Source organism: Lepidothrix coronata, unplaced genomic scaffold (genome assembly GCF_001604755.1).
Source record: "Lepidothrix coronata isolate B3197 unplaced genomic scaffold, Lepidothrix_coronata-1.0 Scaffold254, whole genome shotgun sequence".
Classification (NCBI taxonomy): Eukaryota; Metazoa; Chordata; class Aves; order Passeriformes; family Pipridae; genus Lepidothrix; species Lepidothrix coronata.
Genome location: NW_016690434.1, coordinates 400,874 through 418,240, shown reverse-complemented (window position 1 = coordinate 418,240; position 17,367 = coordinate 400,874). Strand labels below are relative to the sequence as shown.

The window sequence follows — 17,367 nt, the reverse complement described above, 5'->3', positions numbered from 1 at the left end:
CAACCTGTGCCAGGGCCTCCCCACCCTCACAGGGAAAACAATTCCTTCCCAATATCCAATCTCACCCTGCTCTGGCAATGTGAAGCCGTTCCCCCTTGTCCTCTCCCTCCAGGCCACTGTAAATAATCTCTCTCCATTTTTCTTGGTGGCTCCTTCAGGCACTAAAAGGCCACAATCAGGTCACCCCAGAGCCTTCTCTTCTCCAGGCTGAACAATCCCAGCTCTCCCATCCTTTCCTCCCAGCAGAGCTGCTCCATCCTCTGACCATGTTGGTGCCTCCTCTGGACTCTCTCCAGCAGCTCCACGTCCTTCCCACGCTGGGCCCTGGGGCTGGAGGCTCTGAGTGGGTGTCAGAAGCTGGTGCTGAAGGAGTTGGTACCTGGCAGCAGTAACTGGACGTGGCCCTGCCTTCCCTTTGGGACAGGGACCAACATGGACCATGCCCTGAGCACCTTGGGCAGTGCAGGAAGGTCCTGCAGGGCACAGTGCCCGGGGCTGCACCTCTGTGTGCTGCAGGCTCACTGCCTGGGAATCCGGGGCTCTGGGCTCCAGAGGAAGAAGCTGCACAATGTACAACTCCCAGAAAGCAGGAACAGAATTTTCCAGCTCTGATCTGGAGCGCCATGAAGGTGTGCAGGTTACTGCTGTGCTGGTGAATTCTGCCCAGTGTTCATGATGTCTATTTTTATTAGGAATATTTCTTCCTCTGAATGCTGGTGGAGCTGAGAGCATCTTTTGATAAGAAGTTCTTCTGCAGTATTCAGATTTTTCAGAAGTATTTGCCTAACTATTTTTTTTTGTTCTTTTACTGAGACCAGCTAAAAGACACCACATGGCTGTGTGAATTCTGGTTCTATGTGGGAGCCCTCTGATCTCATAGAATTTCAAACTGAAGTACAGAGGGATTCAAATCCAACATATGTGTCTCTCTCATTCCTTTCTGCCCTTTAAATTTAAGCTTTCTTTTCAGTTCTAAAAATGTATAATGTATTGGAGAGCTCACTGAAATATCTTTATTAATAATTTATTTGAGTTTTTAATTTTAGTTCTGCCTGAATTTCCTTTCTTTACACACAGATTAGATTTAAATGTGAAATGTTCACTGTGGTTCCTGGACCCTGGCACAATTTGGTATTTTTAATGGGTTAGATCTTCTGCCATCCAACTCATTTATCAGTTCAGTCTCTTTGATACATAATTTTGTAGACTTTTATTAGGCCAAAAGTAAATTTTCTTTTGATGGAGTCCAGCCAAATAAGTTTGCTCTGCTAAAATGTTTCCATGATGCATTTTGTACTGGCTGTATCTTTTGGTGTGAATGTGTTTTCCAGGTAAGGTGGATTTCTGAGCCTCAAAATCATCCCTTGCCCTCTGGGCATCTGATTTTTCTAGGCAACTTTTGGATTGTGTTTTATTAGACTAAGAACTAGGACACCTGTGTTCCAACTCCTGCATATCTTAGGAAATTAATGTTATATAAAAAAAATTACCAAAGTGAGTCCCTTGCTCATTCTTGGAAAGAAAGGAAGGGTTTTATGTCTCTCATGTGGTGCTTTTGTCCCCCCACTGGGGCAGGAGTTTGGGAGCTCTGCTGAAGAGCTGCCACAGCCCTTCCCTTCAGTGCCCTTTGTTCTTGGAAGAGAAAATGAACCAGACCTCTGATATTTCCCAGCTTTTCTTTCTCCTCTCTTCTCTTTCTTGGAATTGTAGTTCTGTGCTGAAAAACAGATGGCTCTGGAGCACGGATTCAGGTGCTCCAGGAGGTTTCCCCGTGAATCCCGATCCCCCTGAGCTGCTGCCATGGAATTCTCTCACCTGAAGCACATAAAAGCTGGGATTCAGAAGCCCAGTGAGTTCTTCAGTGAGAGAAAAATCCCCCCTGGATATTGAAAGTCACCACCCCGGGCTTGAGAATTCCCTGAGCTGCAGATGGCTGGAGGCTCAGAGGATGGCATTAAGTTGTCCTTGCTCTAATACTCCTCCTCCCCAGCAATCTGCTCTGGCTGCTGTCAGAGACACTGCAGGGCTCAGATTAATATTTCATGTTACCTCATATCACCTCTCCTGTGCTCTTACCTTTGAGCTGTTCACCCTGTGTCTGGTCCTGCTGAAGGAGCACATTCCCTGGGGGATGCAGGGCTGTGTCCACGGTGCCAGCTGTGAGTTGCCCACGGGGCTGATGCCGGGTGTGGAGGGAGCATCTCTGGGTGATGTAGCACAGGTGTGCAACTGGGATGATGCACTCTAAGGATGCACTAACGTGGACTTGGTCACTCCTGCCTGCAGGGGTGGCTGTTTGAGGGGCGTGGACTTGAATCATCATGGAATCATGGAATGGTTTGGGTTGGAAGGGACCTTAAAGCTCATCCAGTGCCACCCCCTGCCATGGCCAGGCACACCTTCCACGAGCCCAGGTTGCTCCAAGCCCCGTCCAGCCTGGCCTTGGACACTTCCAGGGATGAGAATGATGTTTTTTTATAACTTTGTTGCTCTCAGCATTGAGTTTCAAGGACACTTTTGGTCGTTCTGTTTTCTGAGCTCGCATATGTTGGTGTTCTTGAGCACACTAATGGAGGGTTATTTAATGATCCATTAATTGGGAGCCTGTGAGAAATTGGGAGTGTGGAGCAGATGGTTGGTGTTTCTGAGACAAAACAGAGTTGGTTCTGTTGGAATCATCACTGTGTTCTGTGCTGGGCATAAGTAAAGGTCTGGGAATCTTTGTCCTGTGCCACCTGTGTGTGGGGTGGCATGGGATGGGGTGGGATGGGATGGATGCTGGGCAGGCTCCTCCTGAGCTGGCACAGCCAGAATCTGTCTGGGCACCCCTGTTTGTGTCCTGTGCTGTGAACTGCTGCTTTCCCAAGTCAAAAGGGAGGGGAGTGAATGTGATTTCTAAGCCATAGACCTCTCCAAGGCTCCCGTGGTGCTTGATGGGCACCAGTCAAGGTACTGTGGCTGAAGTTGCCATCACCTTTGAGTGGGAGAAAGATTCACCCCAGCCCTACAAATTCTGCCTCTCACCTTGTATGAGAGCTGTTCTGACTGTAGGTCACTGGGTTTAATGGTGTCCCCTCAGGGCCTGGGCCCTGGTGCATCACCAGTGTGGGACACTCCACACTCCACTGCTGATGCTCCTGGATCTCAGTGCCCAGGGGCAGGCAGGGAACAGGCCAAGGCAGAGGTGGAGCACGGCTGGGCTGTTCCCTCCTTGGTGTTAGTCTCTCCTACTTGACATTTTTATTGTATTCCTCAGCTCATTTGGCATTCCTGGCTGTTTATCTTTGCCTGCTAAACTTCCACCACTGCCACAAAGCTTTGTAAGTCACATATCCTGGAAGAATATTTTGCCTGCATATCATTTCTGTTTTGCTGAGGATCTGACACATTAGCAAACACTAATGATAACTCTGCTCTTGAATGCTTTCAGAACTGGCCTGCCTTCTCTCCCTTGCTGGCTTTGTCACGTGCAATGCCATCACTATTTCTTCTCTCATCCCATTATGCCATTCAAAGCTGTGCTAGACCTGCTCTCTGTCAGGTGAATGGTAAATCACCTCAGAGAATCTCCCAGTGTCAAAAATAAGGTGACAAACGCCCTCACCAGGCACTGGGGCTGTTCCCTGCAGTTGGACAGTTTGGGGAGCAGCAGAGGGAGGAAGGAAGGGCAAGTTAAACCGGGTCTGCTCTGGAAATGCTGCTGAGCTCATTCCCTCCTTGCTTTCTTAGGAACCAGGTTCCAGAACCTTTATTGGAGGGTGAGGAAGTTAAATTCTACCCTTAAATCATCCTCTTTTTTGTGCTTTCTCACCAGCTGTTACTTTTTATCTTTTGGTCTCCACTTATGGGATATTTTTGTCCGTTTTTGTTTGCTCTTTCTTCATCGTAAGTGTAACAAAGAGCAAACGTTATTTGGGTGTTTGAAAATGCAAGATGAAAAATCATACTTGCGAGCTTTTTCTAGTCTAACACTGAAGTCTGTTAAAGCAGAGTGAAGCCCTTGCAGGAATAATCAAGCCCTGGGGGTTGAGTTGGCCCTGAAGGTCAGGTTGGCCGGCTCCAATCTGTGCTTGCTTTTCAAACATATTGGTGTGAAATTGTGACCTTTTCCCATGTTGTTCGTTCACGGTTCCGTGGTTTTTACTGAACACATCATGACCTTGCCTTGAGAGCCCTCACGTAATGAAGTGTTTTGTTATTTGGTACATGAATTTCAGTTCTTTTCTTAATGAAACAATGAAGGATTGCACAATGAAAACACGAATACAAAGCAGCTGCTCTGTCATGTCTTGTAAATGTGACTTTCTCAATAAGAGACAGGTAACGTTTTCTTTACGTGCGCAGTTATTCCCTCAAGTTGTCTTTTCTTTGCTTTCTTTTGTATTTAGCTGCAGTCACTCTGCAGCCTCCACCACATATGGCACAAATTGCTGCTGCTGAAATAGAGTTGCTCATAAGAAAATTAAAGTAGATGCAAGAAGCTTTCTGTGCAACAAAGTTCAACTCAGATCTAAAGTTGTTGCCAGATATGTGTGTGCCTGTTTCTCTAGTGGAGTTCTCCTACAGATCTGGGAGTATTTTGGGTGAGATTCCTGTTGGTGTGTTGAGTAAGAAGTAGTACTGCTACAGAGAGGTGTAGGGTTCACCTGGGAGGTTGGTTCCACGCAGGATGAACAAACTCTGTGTTTCAGGCTGTCAAACAGCTTATCTTCTATGCAACCAGGTTCCTGGGCTTTCTGTGGTTGTAAATGTCCGTGGTATTCTGAATGCTGTGTTTGTGAACATGCAGCTGCAGTAGGAACTGTCACCAGAGCCAGGTTGGACGGGGCTTGGAGCAACCTGGTCCAGTGGAAGGTGTCCCTGCCCATGGCAGGGGGTGGAACGAGGTGAGTTTTAAGGTCCTTTCCAACCCAAACCAGTCTGGGATTCTTTGATCCTACATGACACTGAGGAATGGGATAACAGAGCTTGAAAATTGTGACGCAGTAGCAGAGCTCTGGGAATATGGAGAATGGGAAGATGTATTTGTAGATAAGCGTGAAAATTTTTGTGAAGGCTTTGTGCCAGCTCTTTCTTCTGCAACAGCCCTGATGGCACTGAGCCATCACCATCTTCAAAGCAGCTTCATGGAACCATAGACTGGTTTGGGTTGAAAGAGACCTTAAAGCTCATCTCCTTCTTCCCCCTGCCACAGGCAGGGACACCTTCCACTAGCCCAGGTTGCTCCAAGCCCCGTCCAACCTGGCCTTGGACACTTCCAGGGATGGGGCAGCCACAGCTTCTCTGGGCAGTGTTCTCCACACAGTTTGTCAGGAGCTCAATGACAAATGTTCACAGATGAAATTCCTTGTTCCTGCAGGTCCTGCCCTGCTGCTCACCAGTGACAACATCAAACAGAGACTGGGTTCTGCTGCCCTCGACAGGTACCTGCCCTCCTTGTTACTGGGGGAAAGTGCAGAGAGACTTTGTACTGCTCATGAATATAGAGAATTTGGGAATAAAACCCTGTGTTCTGGCACACATAGGGCTTTCTCATCCAAGTGTTGGAGACAATGGCTGGAGCTGTTTCAGGGCAGGGTCAGGTTGGATCTCAGGAAAAGGTTCTTCCCCCAGAGGGTGGTTGGCACTGACCAGGCTCCCCAGGGCAGTGGGCACAGCCCCAAGGCTGCCAGAGCTCCAGGAGGGTTTGGACAAGGCTCTGAGGGACAGGGTGGGATTGTTGGGGTGTCTGTGCAGGGCCAGGAGTTGGATTGGATGATCCCTTTGGATCCCTTCCAGTTCAGGATATTCTATGATTCTATGAACAATGTTTGAAAAGTATTTGTTTCAAACGTGCGGGGTTTTTTCCATAGTCAGTTTATCACTTGTGAGATTGGAAAAGCTGAATTGCTCCAAGTGGTCACTGTGTGCTCATTCTTAGGGATGCCATGGAAGCTTTAGTGAAGTGAGGCATCACTGCATCCTCCTTCCTTGGTGTATGTGTGTAATAGTATAAATACTGGAGAAACAGAGCAAGCATGAGCCTGGAGATGGGAGCAGATAAGATTCTTAGACTGGCTGAGCAATAGGGCAGGTCTCTGCCCTTCAGATTTTCACAGAATCCCAGCATATGCTGAGCTGGGAGGGACCCACAAGGATCATCGAGTCCAACTCTCAGCCCTGCACAGGCCCATCCCCAAGGGTCACACCCTGTGCCCCAGAGGATCATCCAAACCCTCCTGGAGCTCTGGCAGCCTTGGGGCTGTGCCCACTGCCCTGGGGAGCCTGGTCAGTGCCCAACCACCCTTTGGGGGAAGAATCTTTTCCTGAGATCCAACCTGACCCTGCCCTGGCACAGCTCCAGCCGTTCCCTGGGCTGCCTGAAGGTATCATCCAAACACTCCTTGAGCTCTGCCGGGGTTGGTGACATGTCAGATTCCTCTCTTTTCTCTTGGGAGTTGTGGCATAAACCCATTTTGTTTTCCCACTCTGTCCCAGCATCCATGAGTACAGGCTGACCAGCTGGCTGGGCCAGCAGGAGGACATCCACCGCATCGTGCTGTACCAGGCCGACAGCTCCCTGACCCCCTGGACCCAGCGCTGCATCCGCCAGGCCGACTGCATCCTCATCGTGGGGCTGGGGGACCAGGAGCCCACCGTGGGAGAGGTTGGGAACACCCCTCTTTGCACCTCTGGCAGCCCAGCTCAAAGGGTGTCGTTCCACACTCGGGAGTTTTCCCGGGTTTAATTCCCAATGAAGCGCAAATAATGAAATATTCCTGGGAAATGCGTGCTAGAAATGGGAAAAGAATTGCATGAGAACCCTCTGAAAGGTCAGGTTTTATGAAGGAGTATTTCCAGCAAAGTTCTTTTCCTCTAAAGAGTCATTTTGGCCAATGGTAAATCAAAAGTAAATTGCTTTGAACCTTTGAGTTTCTGCCCAGAATTTCTACAGAGTCTCCACACAGAGAGAGAGAAATTCTTTTCTGCCTGGATGAAATTCATGGTGTGTGCCTAGGAAAAAGTAGATCTAAATTGCAGTGTATGAATAATTTAATCTATTTTATTACAGCTTGTAAGCTGTAATTTTTTTCCTTTACTATCTATTTTTATTATTTTTATGTTTTATTACCTAAGTTTGACCAGGCACATAAATTCTGCAAGAAATTTAAAAATAAGATCCCAAGTGGGGTTTTTTTTTTTAGGACTGTGAAGTGCTGAGTCTGACTCCAAAGAGCCTGGACAGGTCCCACGTGCAGCCTTTGTGTCCCTCTGTGCTGGTTCTCTGTGCCTGGGTGTGGGAGGCAGGGAGCACAGGCACAGCAGCTGCCAGCAGTTGCCTAAACCAACAAGAAAACAAGTCAAAATCAGAAATACAAGGAGGAAAAAGTGAACTGATGGGAAGGGGAAAAAAGAAAACACGCTGAACATTTGTAGGCTTGAGTATGGCTTGGGAACATCTCATGTTGCACGGAGAGGGTGTGTCTGCATGTGCATTTCATGGCCTGCTTTGGGTCAAAAGCATTTAGGTTTGAATCTTTGTGTGCCAGAAGTCTAAAATCAGACAAATCAGTTGTCTGAATCCATCATGTTTGGGGGTTCTTGCTGTGCAGAGTTCTCTGTGGGTTCAGGTGGGAGTGGGGTGTGGGGGGGTGTCTCATACCTGTTACACTGATACTGGAGCAGGCAGTACCTGACCCCCCATTCCTCTGGTGTCCATAACCTGCTGTAGCTGGAGAGGATGCTGGAGAACACTGCAGTGAGAGCCCAGAAGCAGCTCATCCTGCTCCATAAGGAGGATGGGCCCCTCCCTTCCCGAACTGTGGAATGGCTCAACATGCGGAGCTGGTGTTCTGCTCATCTCCACCTCCACTGCCCACGCAGAGTCTTCTCCAAAAGGAGTCTGCCCAAGCTGGTAAGAGATTCCTGATGTAGTAGCTGGTCCCTTGCTGTCCCTCACTTTACCTGTAATCCATGTGTCCAGAGGGATCTGGGATAATGATACTCCATGGTGTTCTGATGTGCAGTGGGCTCTTACACAGACAGAGTTCTCTTTAGATCTGTTTGACCTCAATTTAATAAAGGAAACAGGGATAAGGGGCCCGTGTTTTCTTTAAGGATGCATACTTGGATTTCTGATATCCTGAAGACAGTAAATACTATCTCAGAGTCACTTTGAAAGGGGTGTATGTGCCATAGATTCCTTTTTGTTGGGAGGATCCCTGTGCTTGCCAAAGCCATGCCAAAAATAAGGCAGAGGTAGCCTGGGGTGCTTCTCAGGAGCTTCAAATCTTTGTCAAGAAAGAAACAGCTCCAAAGGAAATACCATGAAATTCTCCCAGCACCTATGGAAGACTGGGAGAGGCACTGGATCTCTAGAACTGTTTGGGTAGTTCATTGACCCTCTGTTCCTTTGAAGAACAGATACCCACTTGGAACAGAATCATATACAGATTCAGGCTGGAAGGGTCCACAGTGGGTCATCCAGTGCCACCTCCCTGCTCAAGCAGGGTCCCCTGGAGCAGTCACCCAGGATTTTGTCCAGATAGTTCTGGAATATCCCCAGTGAGGAGACTCCACACCCTCTCAGGTCACTGCACAGCAAAGAAGTTCTTCCTCATGTTCAGGTGGAACTTCCTGGGCATCAGTTCCTGCCCGTTCCTCTTGTCCCATTGCTGGGCTCCCCAAGCAGAGCCTGGTCCATGCTCTGCCCCCTCCCTGCAGGCACTGACAGACATGGATGAGGTTCCTTCTCAGTCTTCTCTTCCCGAGGCTGAACAGCCCCAGCTCCCTCAGCTTTCCCTCACAAGAGAGGTGCTCCAGTCCCCTCATCTTTGTAGCATCTTTTACCAGGATGTTGTTGGCTGACTCTCCTGTGCCTCTCCTCTGCAGATAGAGATGTATGAACGGGTGTTCCAGAAGCCACCGGACCGTCACTCCGACTTCTCGCGCCTGGCCCGTGTCCTGACCGGGAACGCCATAGCGCTGGTGCTGGGGGGTGGAGGGGCCAGGTAGGTGACTTACTTGGGCTGGATGGGGCTTGGAGCAGCTTGGTCTAGTGGAAGATGTCCCTGCCCATGGTAGGGGGGTGGAACTGGGTGGTCTTTAAGGTCCCTTCAGGCCGAGCCCAGTCGGTGCTGGTGCATTGCTACCGGATCTGGGCGCTCCAGCACCACTGGGCTGTGACAGATCCCGCAGGATAACAGGCATCCTGGAACATCCTGTTCTGCAAACAACGTTTGGGGGTGAAACTTAATGTGCTGGGGGGTTTTGTGCTCGATTTCTGCAGAAGGAACATGAGTATTTGTGACCTCCTGAGAGCTCTCATAAGTTGGGTTTAATACCAGGAGGTGACCAGAGCACTGAACATGATGCTTCTTTCTGTTGGCCTACACTGTGGATTTTTTCCTCTATGGATTCTTATATTAGAAAATGGCTCACAATATTTCAAAGGCCCTCAAAGCTCTTCAAAGTTGGAGCAGTAAGAGGAATTATTTCCTCTAATGGCGAATGTTCTCGTCTGTACAATCCCCCAAGCCCTCAGGTACCCACACTTTGACAGCCTTACCTTGCAGAAAGAGTGTATTTTTGCAGACACAAGGACAAGGTGTGTGCTGAACACTCTGTTAGAATTCCACCTGAATCCCCAGTGAGCTTTAGAAATAAATTATTACTGGCATTTTTCTTTGGAATCTCTTTTTACTTTGAGAGTTTAATGTCGAGACAGAATTGAGCCGCCCTTTGTCTCAAGCGAGCGCCGCCTTCGTTGTCTCCATCACTGTGTTCTTGAAGCCCTGCTTTAAAACAGTGCTTTGAAATACAGCTCTCAGAAATAAAATCCATAACTTGCACACAGTCTGTCTGTTTAAGTCCACAGAAATATCACGTTTCTGTCTTCGGGCCAGCGCGTGCTCTGGGGGAACGTTCACTGCAGCGGAGCTTGGAGCTCCTTTGTGGCAGCTTGTCCTGATTAGTCACTTGGTGCTGAGACAGCCACTGTTTGGCTGGTTCCTTGGGTGCCTGCACAGGTGCCTTCATCCTGCTCCCTTTCAGTGCCTCACCTGAGCTGATTTCAGGATTTCATTTCTGAGACAGGCTCTGCCCTGTGGAGACACAAAGCAGAGCAGAGGAGGGGAGCCTCTGTTTAATCTGAGCTTCTCAGGAGGCTTCTCATCAACTGATACAAAGCACTTGTGGCTTGTTCTTTGTTACCAGCTGGTATCTCTGCCTCTACCCAAGCCTTTGTCAAGCTAAATACGTGCACTCCTGTACTGCTGGCAGCACACTGTGCTCGTTCCCTTCCTTCCTTCCTTCTGTAAACACAGCTGTAATTTTTGCCAAACTGTTTATTTCTTTTGTTCTATTACTTAATTTACAAGCTCCCACCTGCGGGTGTGCAGGATCCCAGGTAAGGAAGAGCAGGATCATTGAGCCTGTGCTGGTCCTGTGTTGTCCTTCTCTGCAGAGCTGCTGCTGTGTTGGCTTTGGGGGCTCTGGTTGCACATCACCCCTTCAGCAACGTGACATGTGCCATTAATCTGCTCATTTCTGCATCTGTGCAATATGAGGGACTTGGAGAGGATTAAATGGCAGAGTGGATAAATAAGATATTTCTTCTTTCTCTGAAGCTCTGTGGCCTTAAAGTGCTTGTTCAGGGGGTTCAGGCTGACACATGGCTGGTGTGAGCATTGTGTTTTCCATGCAAAGGCACAGAATGCTGTTTTGGTCATTGAATCATCATCTAAATTGTGGTTAGATAAAAGACCTGGTTTTCTTAAAAGATTGTTTTCAAAGTGAGAATAGTGGGGAAAGGACAAAATTACTCTGAACTCTGTAAAATTTGCCTTTGGAAGGGCAAAGTGAGTTCTTAGTTTCCCCATTTCTATTAACAAGAGAACTTCAAGAGATTAGGCACCAGGTACTTAAAATCATCCTGTGATTAAAGCCTGTTCTAACTAAAACCATCTTCATGGGTCACTGCACAGACTGTTCATAGTCAGTGTGGCCTTTGGATAATAATTATATGAAGTAACCTCCCACCTTGTTCTCAGAGCATGAATCATGCTGGTCACACAACCAGAGAGAGGAAATCCTGACAGGGGCTGGCTGGTGGGTATTTGTTCAAGGGATTGTGTTCTGGGACTCCAGTAATCTCAATTATTTAGTTGTTATTTTGGGAATGTTTGTCTGGCTTCCCAGTGACAGTTGGATTGGGAGGTTTTACCAACAGCAGCTTCCCAGTAATTATCATTGTGGTTTGTCATGACAAAAGCTCAGAGGAACTAAAGGTTTTCTTTCTCTTGTGAGCATAAAAATAAAACAACTTGAAGTGATACAGTTCAAAAATTACAGTGTTTTGCTTTTGTGAAGCACTAACTTAATTTCAGTTAGAAACATTGTAGAGCTTGAGAGAAGGAAAGGGGATTTGTGTTTAGGAAAATAATACCTTTGAAAAGTAGTTGCAAGAATAATGACACATCAAGCCCTGCAACAAAGGCATAAACCCTCCCATAAATAATTGTCCTGACCTTTAGCCCTCCCACATACAGCCCACTTTGCTTTGCTGTGGTTGTCTGAGCAAAGCTGTTTGAAAACTAACATTTATAGGAAGTAAATAATTAGTACAGAACTATCTGGGAATCCCTCGGGCTTTGGGGAATAAAAATATTGGGTTGTGCTGTTTCAGAATCACAGAACCACAGAATGTCCTGAGCTGGGAGGGACCCACAAGGATCATGGCCCTGCACAGGACACCCCAGCAATCCCACCCTGTGCCTGACTTCAACAAAACTGGGATCACAAGCTTTGTTGTTGATGATAATGCCACTATTCCAGGAATGAATGTGGTGCCTATTCCATGTAGGCATAATGGGAAAATCCAAAGCATTGGAGCTGCCCCAGGCTGGGTATTTGTAGTAAAGCACATGATACAAGTCCATGGTGTGCATGAGATGTGCTTATTGAGAAGGAAAGGGCTGTTGGGATAAGGAATTACTTCTCTTTTTTGGGTGTACTGTCTCCACTAACAGTCAGCTGTTCGTGCTGGGAAGGAATTCAAGTGCTGCCAGAGCCCTTTACCAGCCCATACCTGCCATGCCTTCCCTTCCCTTCCTTCAGGCAGAGCATTTAAACCTTCCCTGAGGAGCTGCTGTTGACGGATATTTGTAAATAATTTCATCAGGGCATCTTTTCATTTCTCCTTTTTCCCCTTTAGCTTTCTCCTCAAGCTCATTATCTCACCTCAGCACTCAATATGTCAAGCAGTTGGGTTTTTTCCACACAGCTTTCTTGCTGACACTACGGATGTGGCTCAGACCTTTTCATTTTGGGCAGTTGGCCTGGTTCAGCAACTTGTTCTTTCTGCACTTTGTTCTTTTGTTTCCAGCTCTGGCCCTCTGGAAAGGGAGGATAAAAGCAGCAGTGTAGGAGAAGCTGTGGAGATCTCTGGTATGGAGATCTCTGTGTCTGATGGATGCTCTTGTTGCCTTGTCTGTCTGTCTGTCTGTGCTCCTGCAGCCTGTGCCATGTGCAGGGTGCTCACACTCCAGGCTTTTAGAGAAGGTCCAGCTACCACCTCATTTACAGGCTGCTGCTGGGCCTGATTTGGGTCTCTGAGCTCCTTAAAGCCTGGCTTTATCTCCCCTTTCAATGGCTTTACCCAGTGATGGAAAGGCTGGAAGAGATCTGCAGATCTCAGTTGTTCTGCTCTCAGGAGACCACATTTGCCCTCTGCACTCTGTGTTTGCTCCAAGCCCCCTGATTGCACAAGGAATAAACCATGGGGGCTTTACTGTTGCTGTATCTGTGATGTTTGGCTGCAGCTCCAGCTCGTTCAGGCAACTTGGAGTAAAAACCTGCTTATCAGCCTTGTCTTCTCTGCCACCAGACACTGATCTGTTCTTCCAGGAGGCACAGAGAGAATTTGGTTGTCCTGTGTCTGCACAGGGACAAAGCCTTGCAGCTTCTGAGCAATCCCTGGCATAGCCAAGTCGGGAGGAACTGCCCTCTGTGCCTGGAAGGGACCAAGGGATGCCAGATCAGACTGTCCTTTGTGGTGGGTGTAGCAAGGAGCAGGTAGAACATGCCCACAGCCACCTCAGGGCATGGTGGATACACATGTACATCTCCCAGTGAGGTACCAGGAACGTTTTTGAAGGCTGGGTCAAGCGTGGCAGCACGTTGGGAGGTTTCCCAGCTGTGCCCTTTGTGTCCCTGAGCAATCCTGGTGGAAAGGAATTGGTGAAAAGCTCCCAACATAACCTGAGGAAAAATTTTAAACAGGCATTTTGAGAACTTTAGAAGCTCCTATTCCTTTTCTGAGTGTTGATGCTTTGAGCATGCAGGTGTGGCTGGGGGGTGAGGAGCTCCTGCACGTGAACAAACCCTGTGGTGCTTCCCTGTTCCATCTTGCTAAAAAAGGAATTGAGTTTGGGGATTGATGACCTGCTCTATCCATGTAAAACACTTTAAAGCACGTAAGTGCCGTGCTGTGAGATATTATATCACTTCTCTAGAGTCTTTGCAGGTTGTCTGGGGAGCTCCTGGCTGCCTTTAGCAGGCACAGGGACGTGTTGCTGCTGTTCATGGCTGGTGACGCAGCGTTTTAATTACACCCCCAGCAATTAAGTGGTATCAGAGCTGGCACGATGCAGAAGCTGAATTTGCAGTATGCTCATGTGAGGAGTCAGAAAAGATCAATAAAGATGCTGGTAAGTTTTTTTGTTTGGTTTGTTATTTTAACTTGCAGAGGAGCCTTAAAACACACAAAGCCCCTGTGGTCCCATCCTGGCTGGGGACAGCTCTTTCTTAATTGTGTCCTATTCTCATGATAATTGAACAGATGAGGGTTTGGTGGTTATCCTGTCACGTTGCTGCTCAGTGCTTCCTAATTAATTGGATTTTGCCATCTTAACTCTGAGAAACTTTCACTTCTGCACTGCACAGGGCAGGTCTTCAGTGTTTGGTGGGAAGGTCACTGCAGGCAACAGAAACTCCTCTTTCACTTCATATGAAATTCTCATCAGCTTTTTTCCTGAGAGAAGCCATGAAGTCACTGTGTTCTTTCCCTTGCTTGAATTTGTTAAGGAAAAATTAACAAGCTGCCAAAATTAATGAACATTTAAATACTCGGCAGCATAACATGGTAATGCAGCAGTGGGATTTACTGGGGCAGTGTGCTGCAAGGAAGGGATGGTAGAAATAACACCTCTGCTTTTGGGGGCTGTTTTTAGTTCTACAAAGAACAAGGTCAAATGGCAGCATGGGAAGGTCTGGTTTCCAGAGGAGCTCTGGGAGCTCAGATCCCTTCTGGACTGTCATCTTTTGCTCCGTGATCCACAGAAGCAGAGAGAAGCACAGGGAAAGAAAATAGGGAGGACTGCACAGAAAATGTCTAAGCTTAGTGGGTCTTCTAGGGCCTGATAAAAGTGCCAACCCCTGGGTCAGGACTAAGGTTTGGCCCCCACGGGGTGCAGGGAGCTGGCTGGTGGTGCAGTGGTGGGGTTGACATCTCATAGCCCAGCTTTCAGCGTGTGATGCATCACCTGAGGAATAAAAAGCTGAAATTTGAGGTGGAAACTCTGCTCCAATGACAAAGTGCTGTCCTTGGGGTGGACAGTTTGCTCCCATGGTTCAGACAACTCACTTTCCAGGCTGTAGCAGGCGAGAGCAGGGTCCTGGTTATGAAACCCTGGTGTTCAGTCTCAGGCAATAAAAGAATCTCCTGGGAAGACTGAGTGAAGTTTTATGGTGCAGGTGCTTCAGATTCAGTTCCAGCAGTTAAGGAAGATTAATTTTTATTCCTTAACTGTGACAGGTAACTAATGACAGGAGGCTTTTTACCCTGTCAGTGGGAGAAGTGTGTGTGTGGACGTTGTCTTAAAACTGCCACTGCAGAGATGCAGAACTTGCAGTGGAGGTGGTGGGTTCCATAAGATAAATTACTGAACCTCAAATACAGGGTTAGACCTGGAAACATGAGGGGAGTTGCTTTTTTAAACCTTTAAACATGACCACAAGCACCCACACAATGTGCTGGTTGAGAGGGTGAGGAGAGAGGGCAGGAACCTGCTGCCTAAATTCAGAAGGTGCCTCCAGGGGCAGCCTTGGAAAACGCTGCCAGGAAGAACAGAGCAGTGTCATTCCCTCTGGGGATCCTAAACATACTCAAGATAGAGATTACAGAAGGGATGAAAGAAAAGCCCATGGGAATTTCCTGGCCTCTTGATGTTCCTCACATACTGGAACACAGGAAATGTTTTTCAGCTCCTTTGCTGGGTTCAAAACTTACCCTGGACTGAGTCTGAACAGGGGCACCCCAGGGTCTGAGGGATATATATATATATATATATATATATATATAAATAAATAATGTTTCTCCACACTTCCATTCCTATCTAGACCATATACAACCTATTTCCCTTTTTCCTTTTCCCACCTGTCTGTGTCTGCCAGTCTTTCTCTTTTCCCTTTCTAACACATCCAAGCTCTAAGATTTCCCAGTTTCTTTGCCCCCTTTTTGCTCCACTCTCATTCCTGCTTGTCTTCTTTACACCTGCTCTGTTTCCTTTCTCAGTCTTTGCTTTCAAGCCCTCTCTCAAAGGAATTATTACCAAAAAGATGCAGTTTGCCAACTGCTTCTGCCATGTACCAGAGGTATCCCCATGTGTCAACAGAAATGCACTTGGCTTTGAAATCATTCCAGATCATGCAGTGAGCTTCAGGACTGCACCATGTTTCCAAATTGATTATTGATTGCAAGGTTTTTTTCAGTGGTTCATAATGGGGTACAGCTATTTGTTTTGTTTGTCTCACAGTGCTTAAAACTCAGGGGTGAACAGAGGGCTGAAAGCTTGAAATGGGTAAAAATTATATCCTGGTTTGCTTTTTTTAAGTGTTCAAAAAACAGAGTCTGAGAAAACGCTTGTTCTGAAGTAAATTATGAAACAAAATCCTTGCTAAAACCATTGTTCTTCATTCTGACCTTGGCTAGGAGAGTTCTGGAAGAGCAACACCAGCCTCTCTGAGGTGCTCAGGGTGCCACGAGTCACTGGCAGCTGTGGAGGGTTAAATCCCTGGAGAGAGGAAGGGGCAGGCAGGATTTAACATCACTGACATTCAGCTCCTGATGTCACATGGGTTTGAGGAAATGGCTCACACTTTTATAACTCTATCCTCCTTGTGCAAACCGAACTGTTTGGCAGCTGGGCAGGTCACTCTTTAGAGATTGCTCTGAAGCACTTGGATGGAAGAGAAGGATAAACCACTACCAGGAGGAATTGTTTGGGGGTTTAAGAGGGTATTGTTATCTCCAAATGTAAATGGATTTATGCTCCCCTCTCATGGGTTAGATGTGTCTGGGGAATTTGCTTGAAACCTGCCACCCAGTTAATCTGGTGAAGTTAATTGTTTATCCCAGCATGCAGAGGAGTGTCCAGGCTGCTGGTAACCCTGTTTGTGCTGTCTGAGTGCACTGCCAAGACATGGCCAAGGTTTTTGCAAGGGCTGCTGAGATTTTAGGATATTTTAGCCTTTTCTGGGCAGGAGGGACCCCCCACAAGCAAACCCTGCACTCCCCAGCTGGCTCTGGGCAGTGCCAGCTCCGGTGTCTCCTCCCATCCTGCAGAGAGAGGGCTCTGGAGGGAACCAGCAGGTTCCTGGGTCTGCCCTGGTGGACTGGGAGGTGTGTGTTTGCATTCCTGGTGTTGTGGGAAGGTCACTGGCTGGATGTGGGGATGTGTGACCTGGCAGAGCTGCTGTGGGTCCAGCCCTGTCCTGGGGGAGGTTGTGTGGGGTGCTGGGCTCTGCTTGGGCTCGGCCCAGATCCCAGATCCCTGTCTCCAGCCTGTGTCTGGCAGTCCTGGATGGAGCCAGTCTGGCTCAGATTGGGTCCTCCTGCACTCAGTTCACACCATTCCCCAGTTCCTACCTACATGAGATAAGGGTGAGGATTTTTGCAGTTCCTGTCTTTTTGTTCTCTCCCCCTGGTGCAGTCAGGCAGCATCCATGAAATTCCTGTTCCATTTCCAAGTGCTTGCTCAAGGTACTGAACTGGCACATCAGGGCTCTGCTTTCCTCTTCTGTAGAAAGACAGGTCTTGAATATGTGCTGCTAAAAGGATCCCATTCCTCATCCCCATAGTGCTGTAAAGTTCCAGGAAATGAAACTGAAATATGAAAAGAACTTGAAAAATGCTTCTTCCTTTATTTTAAATGGAAAAATAAAGCTTGCTGTGCAGCATCTGCAGCCTGTCAATGCCCAGTAACAGCTGATGAAGCAGGATTTCTGCAGTAGGGAAGTATCAAAATGACACAAAAGGGGCTGAATCTGCTTTGTGTCATGGAAAAAAACACCCCTGAATACTTGAAATATCCTTCCTCCAATTCCCAT

At 47.6% G+C, this 17,367-nt stretch overlaps 1 protein-coding gene across 1 annotated transcript in view; it reads left to right on the top strand.

The window, feature by feature from the left end:
* The window catches only part of PNPLA7 (patatin like phospholipase domain containing 7), a 132,630-nt gene that overhangs the window by 72,584 nt on the left and 42,679 nt on the right, over positions 1-17,367 (top strand). The window contains exons 23-27 of the mRNA XM_017835270.1: positions 2,158-2,163; positions 5,360-5,423; positions 6,478-6,646; positions 7,712-7,894; positions 8,872-8,990. Coding sequence (XP_017690759.1) covers positions 2,158-2,163; positions 5,360-5,423; positions 6,478-6,646; positions 7,712-7,894; positions 8,872-8,990 — 541 coding nt within the window. The remainder of the gene's footprint in view (positions 1-2,157; positions 2,164-5,359; positions 5,424-6,477; positions 6,647-7,711; positions 7,895-8,871; positions 8,991-17,367) is intronic.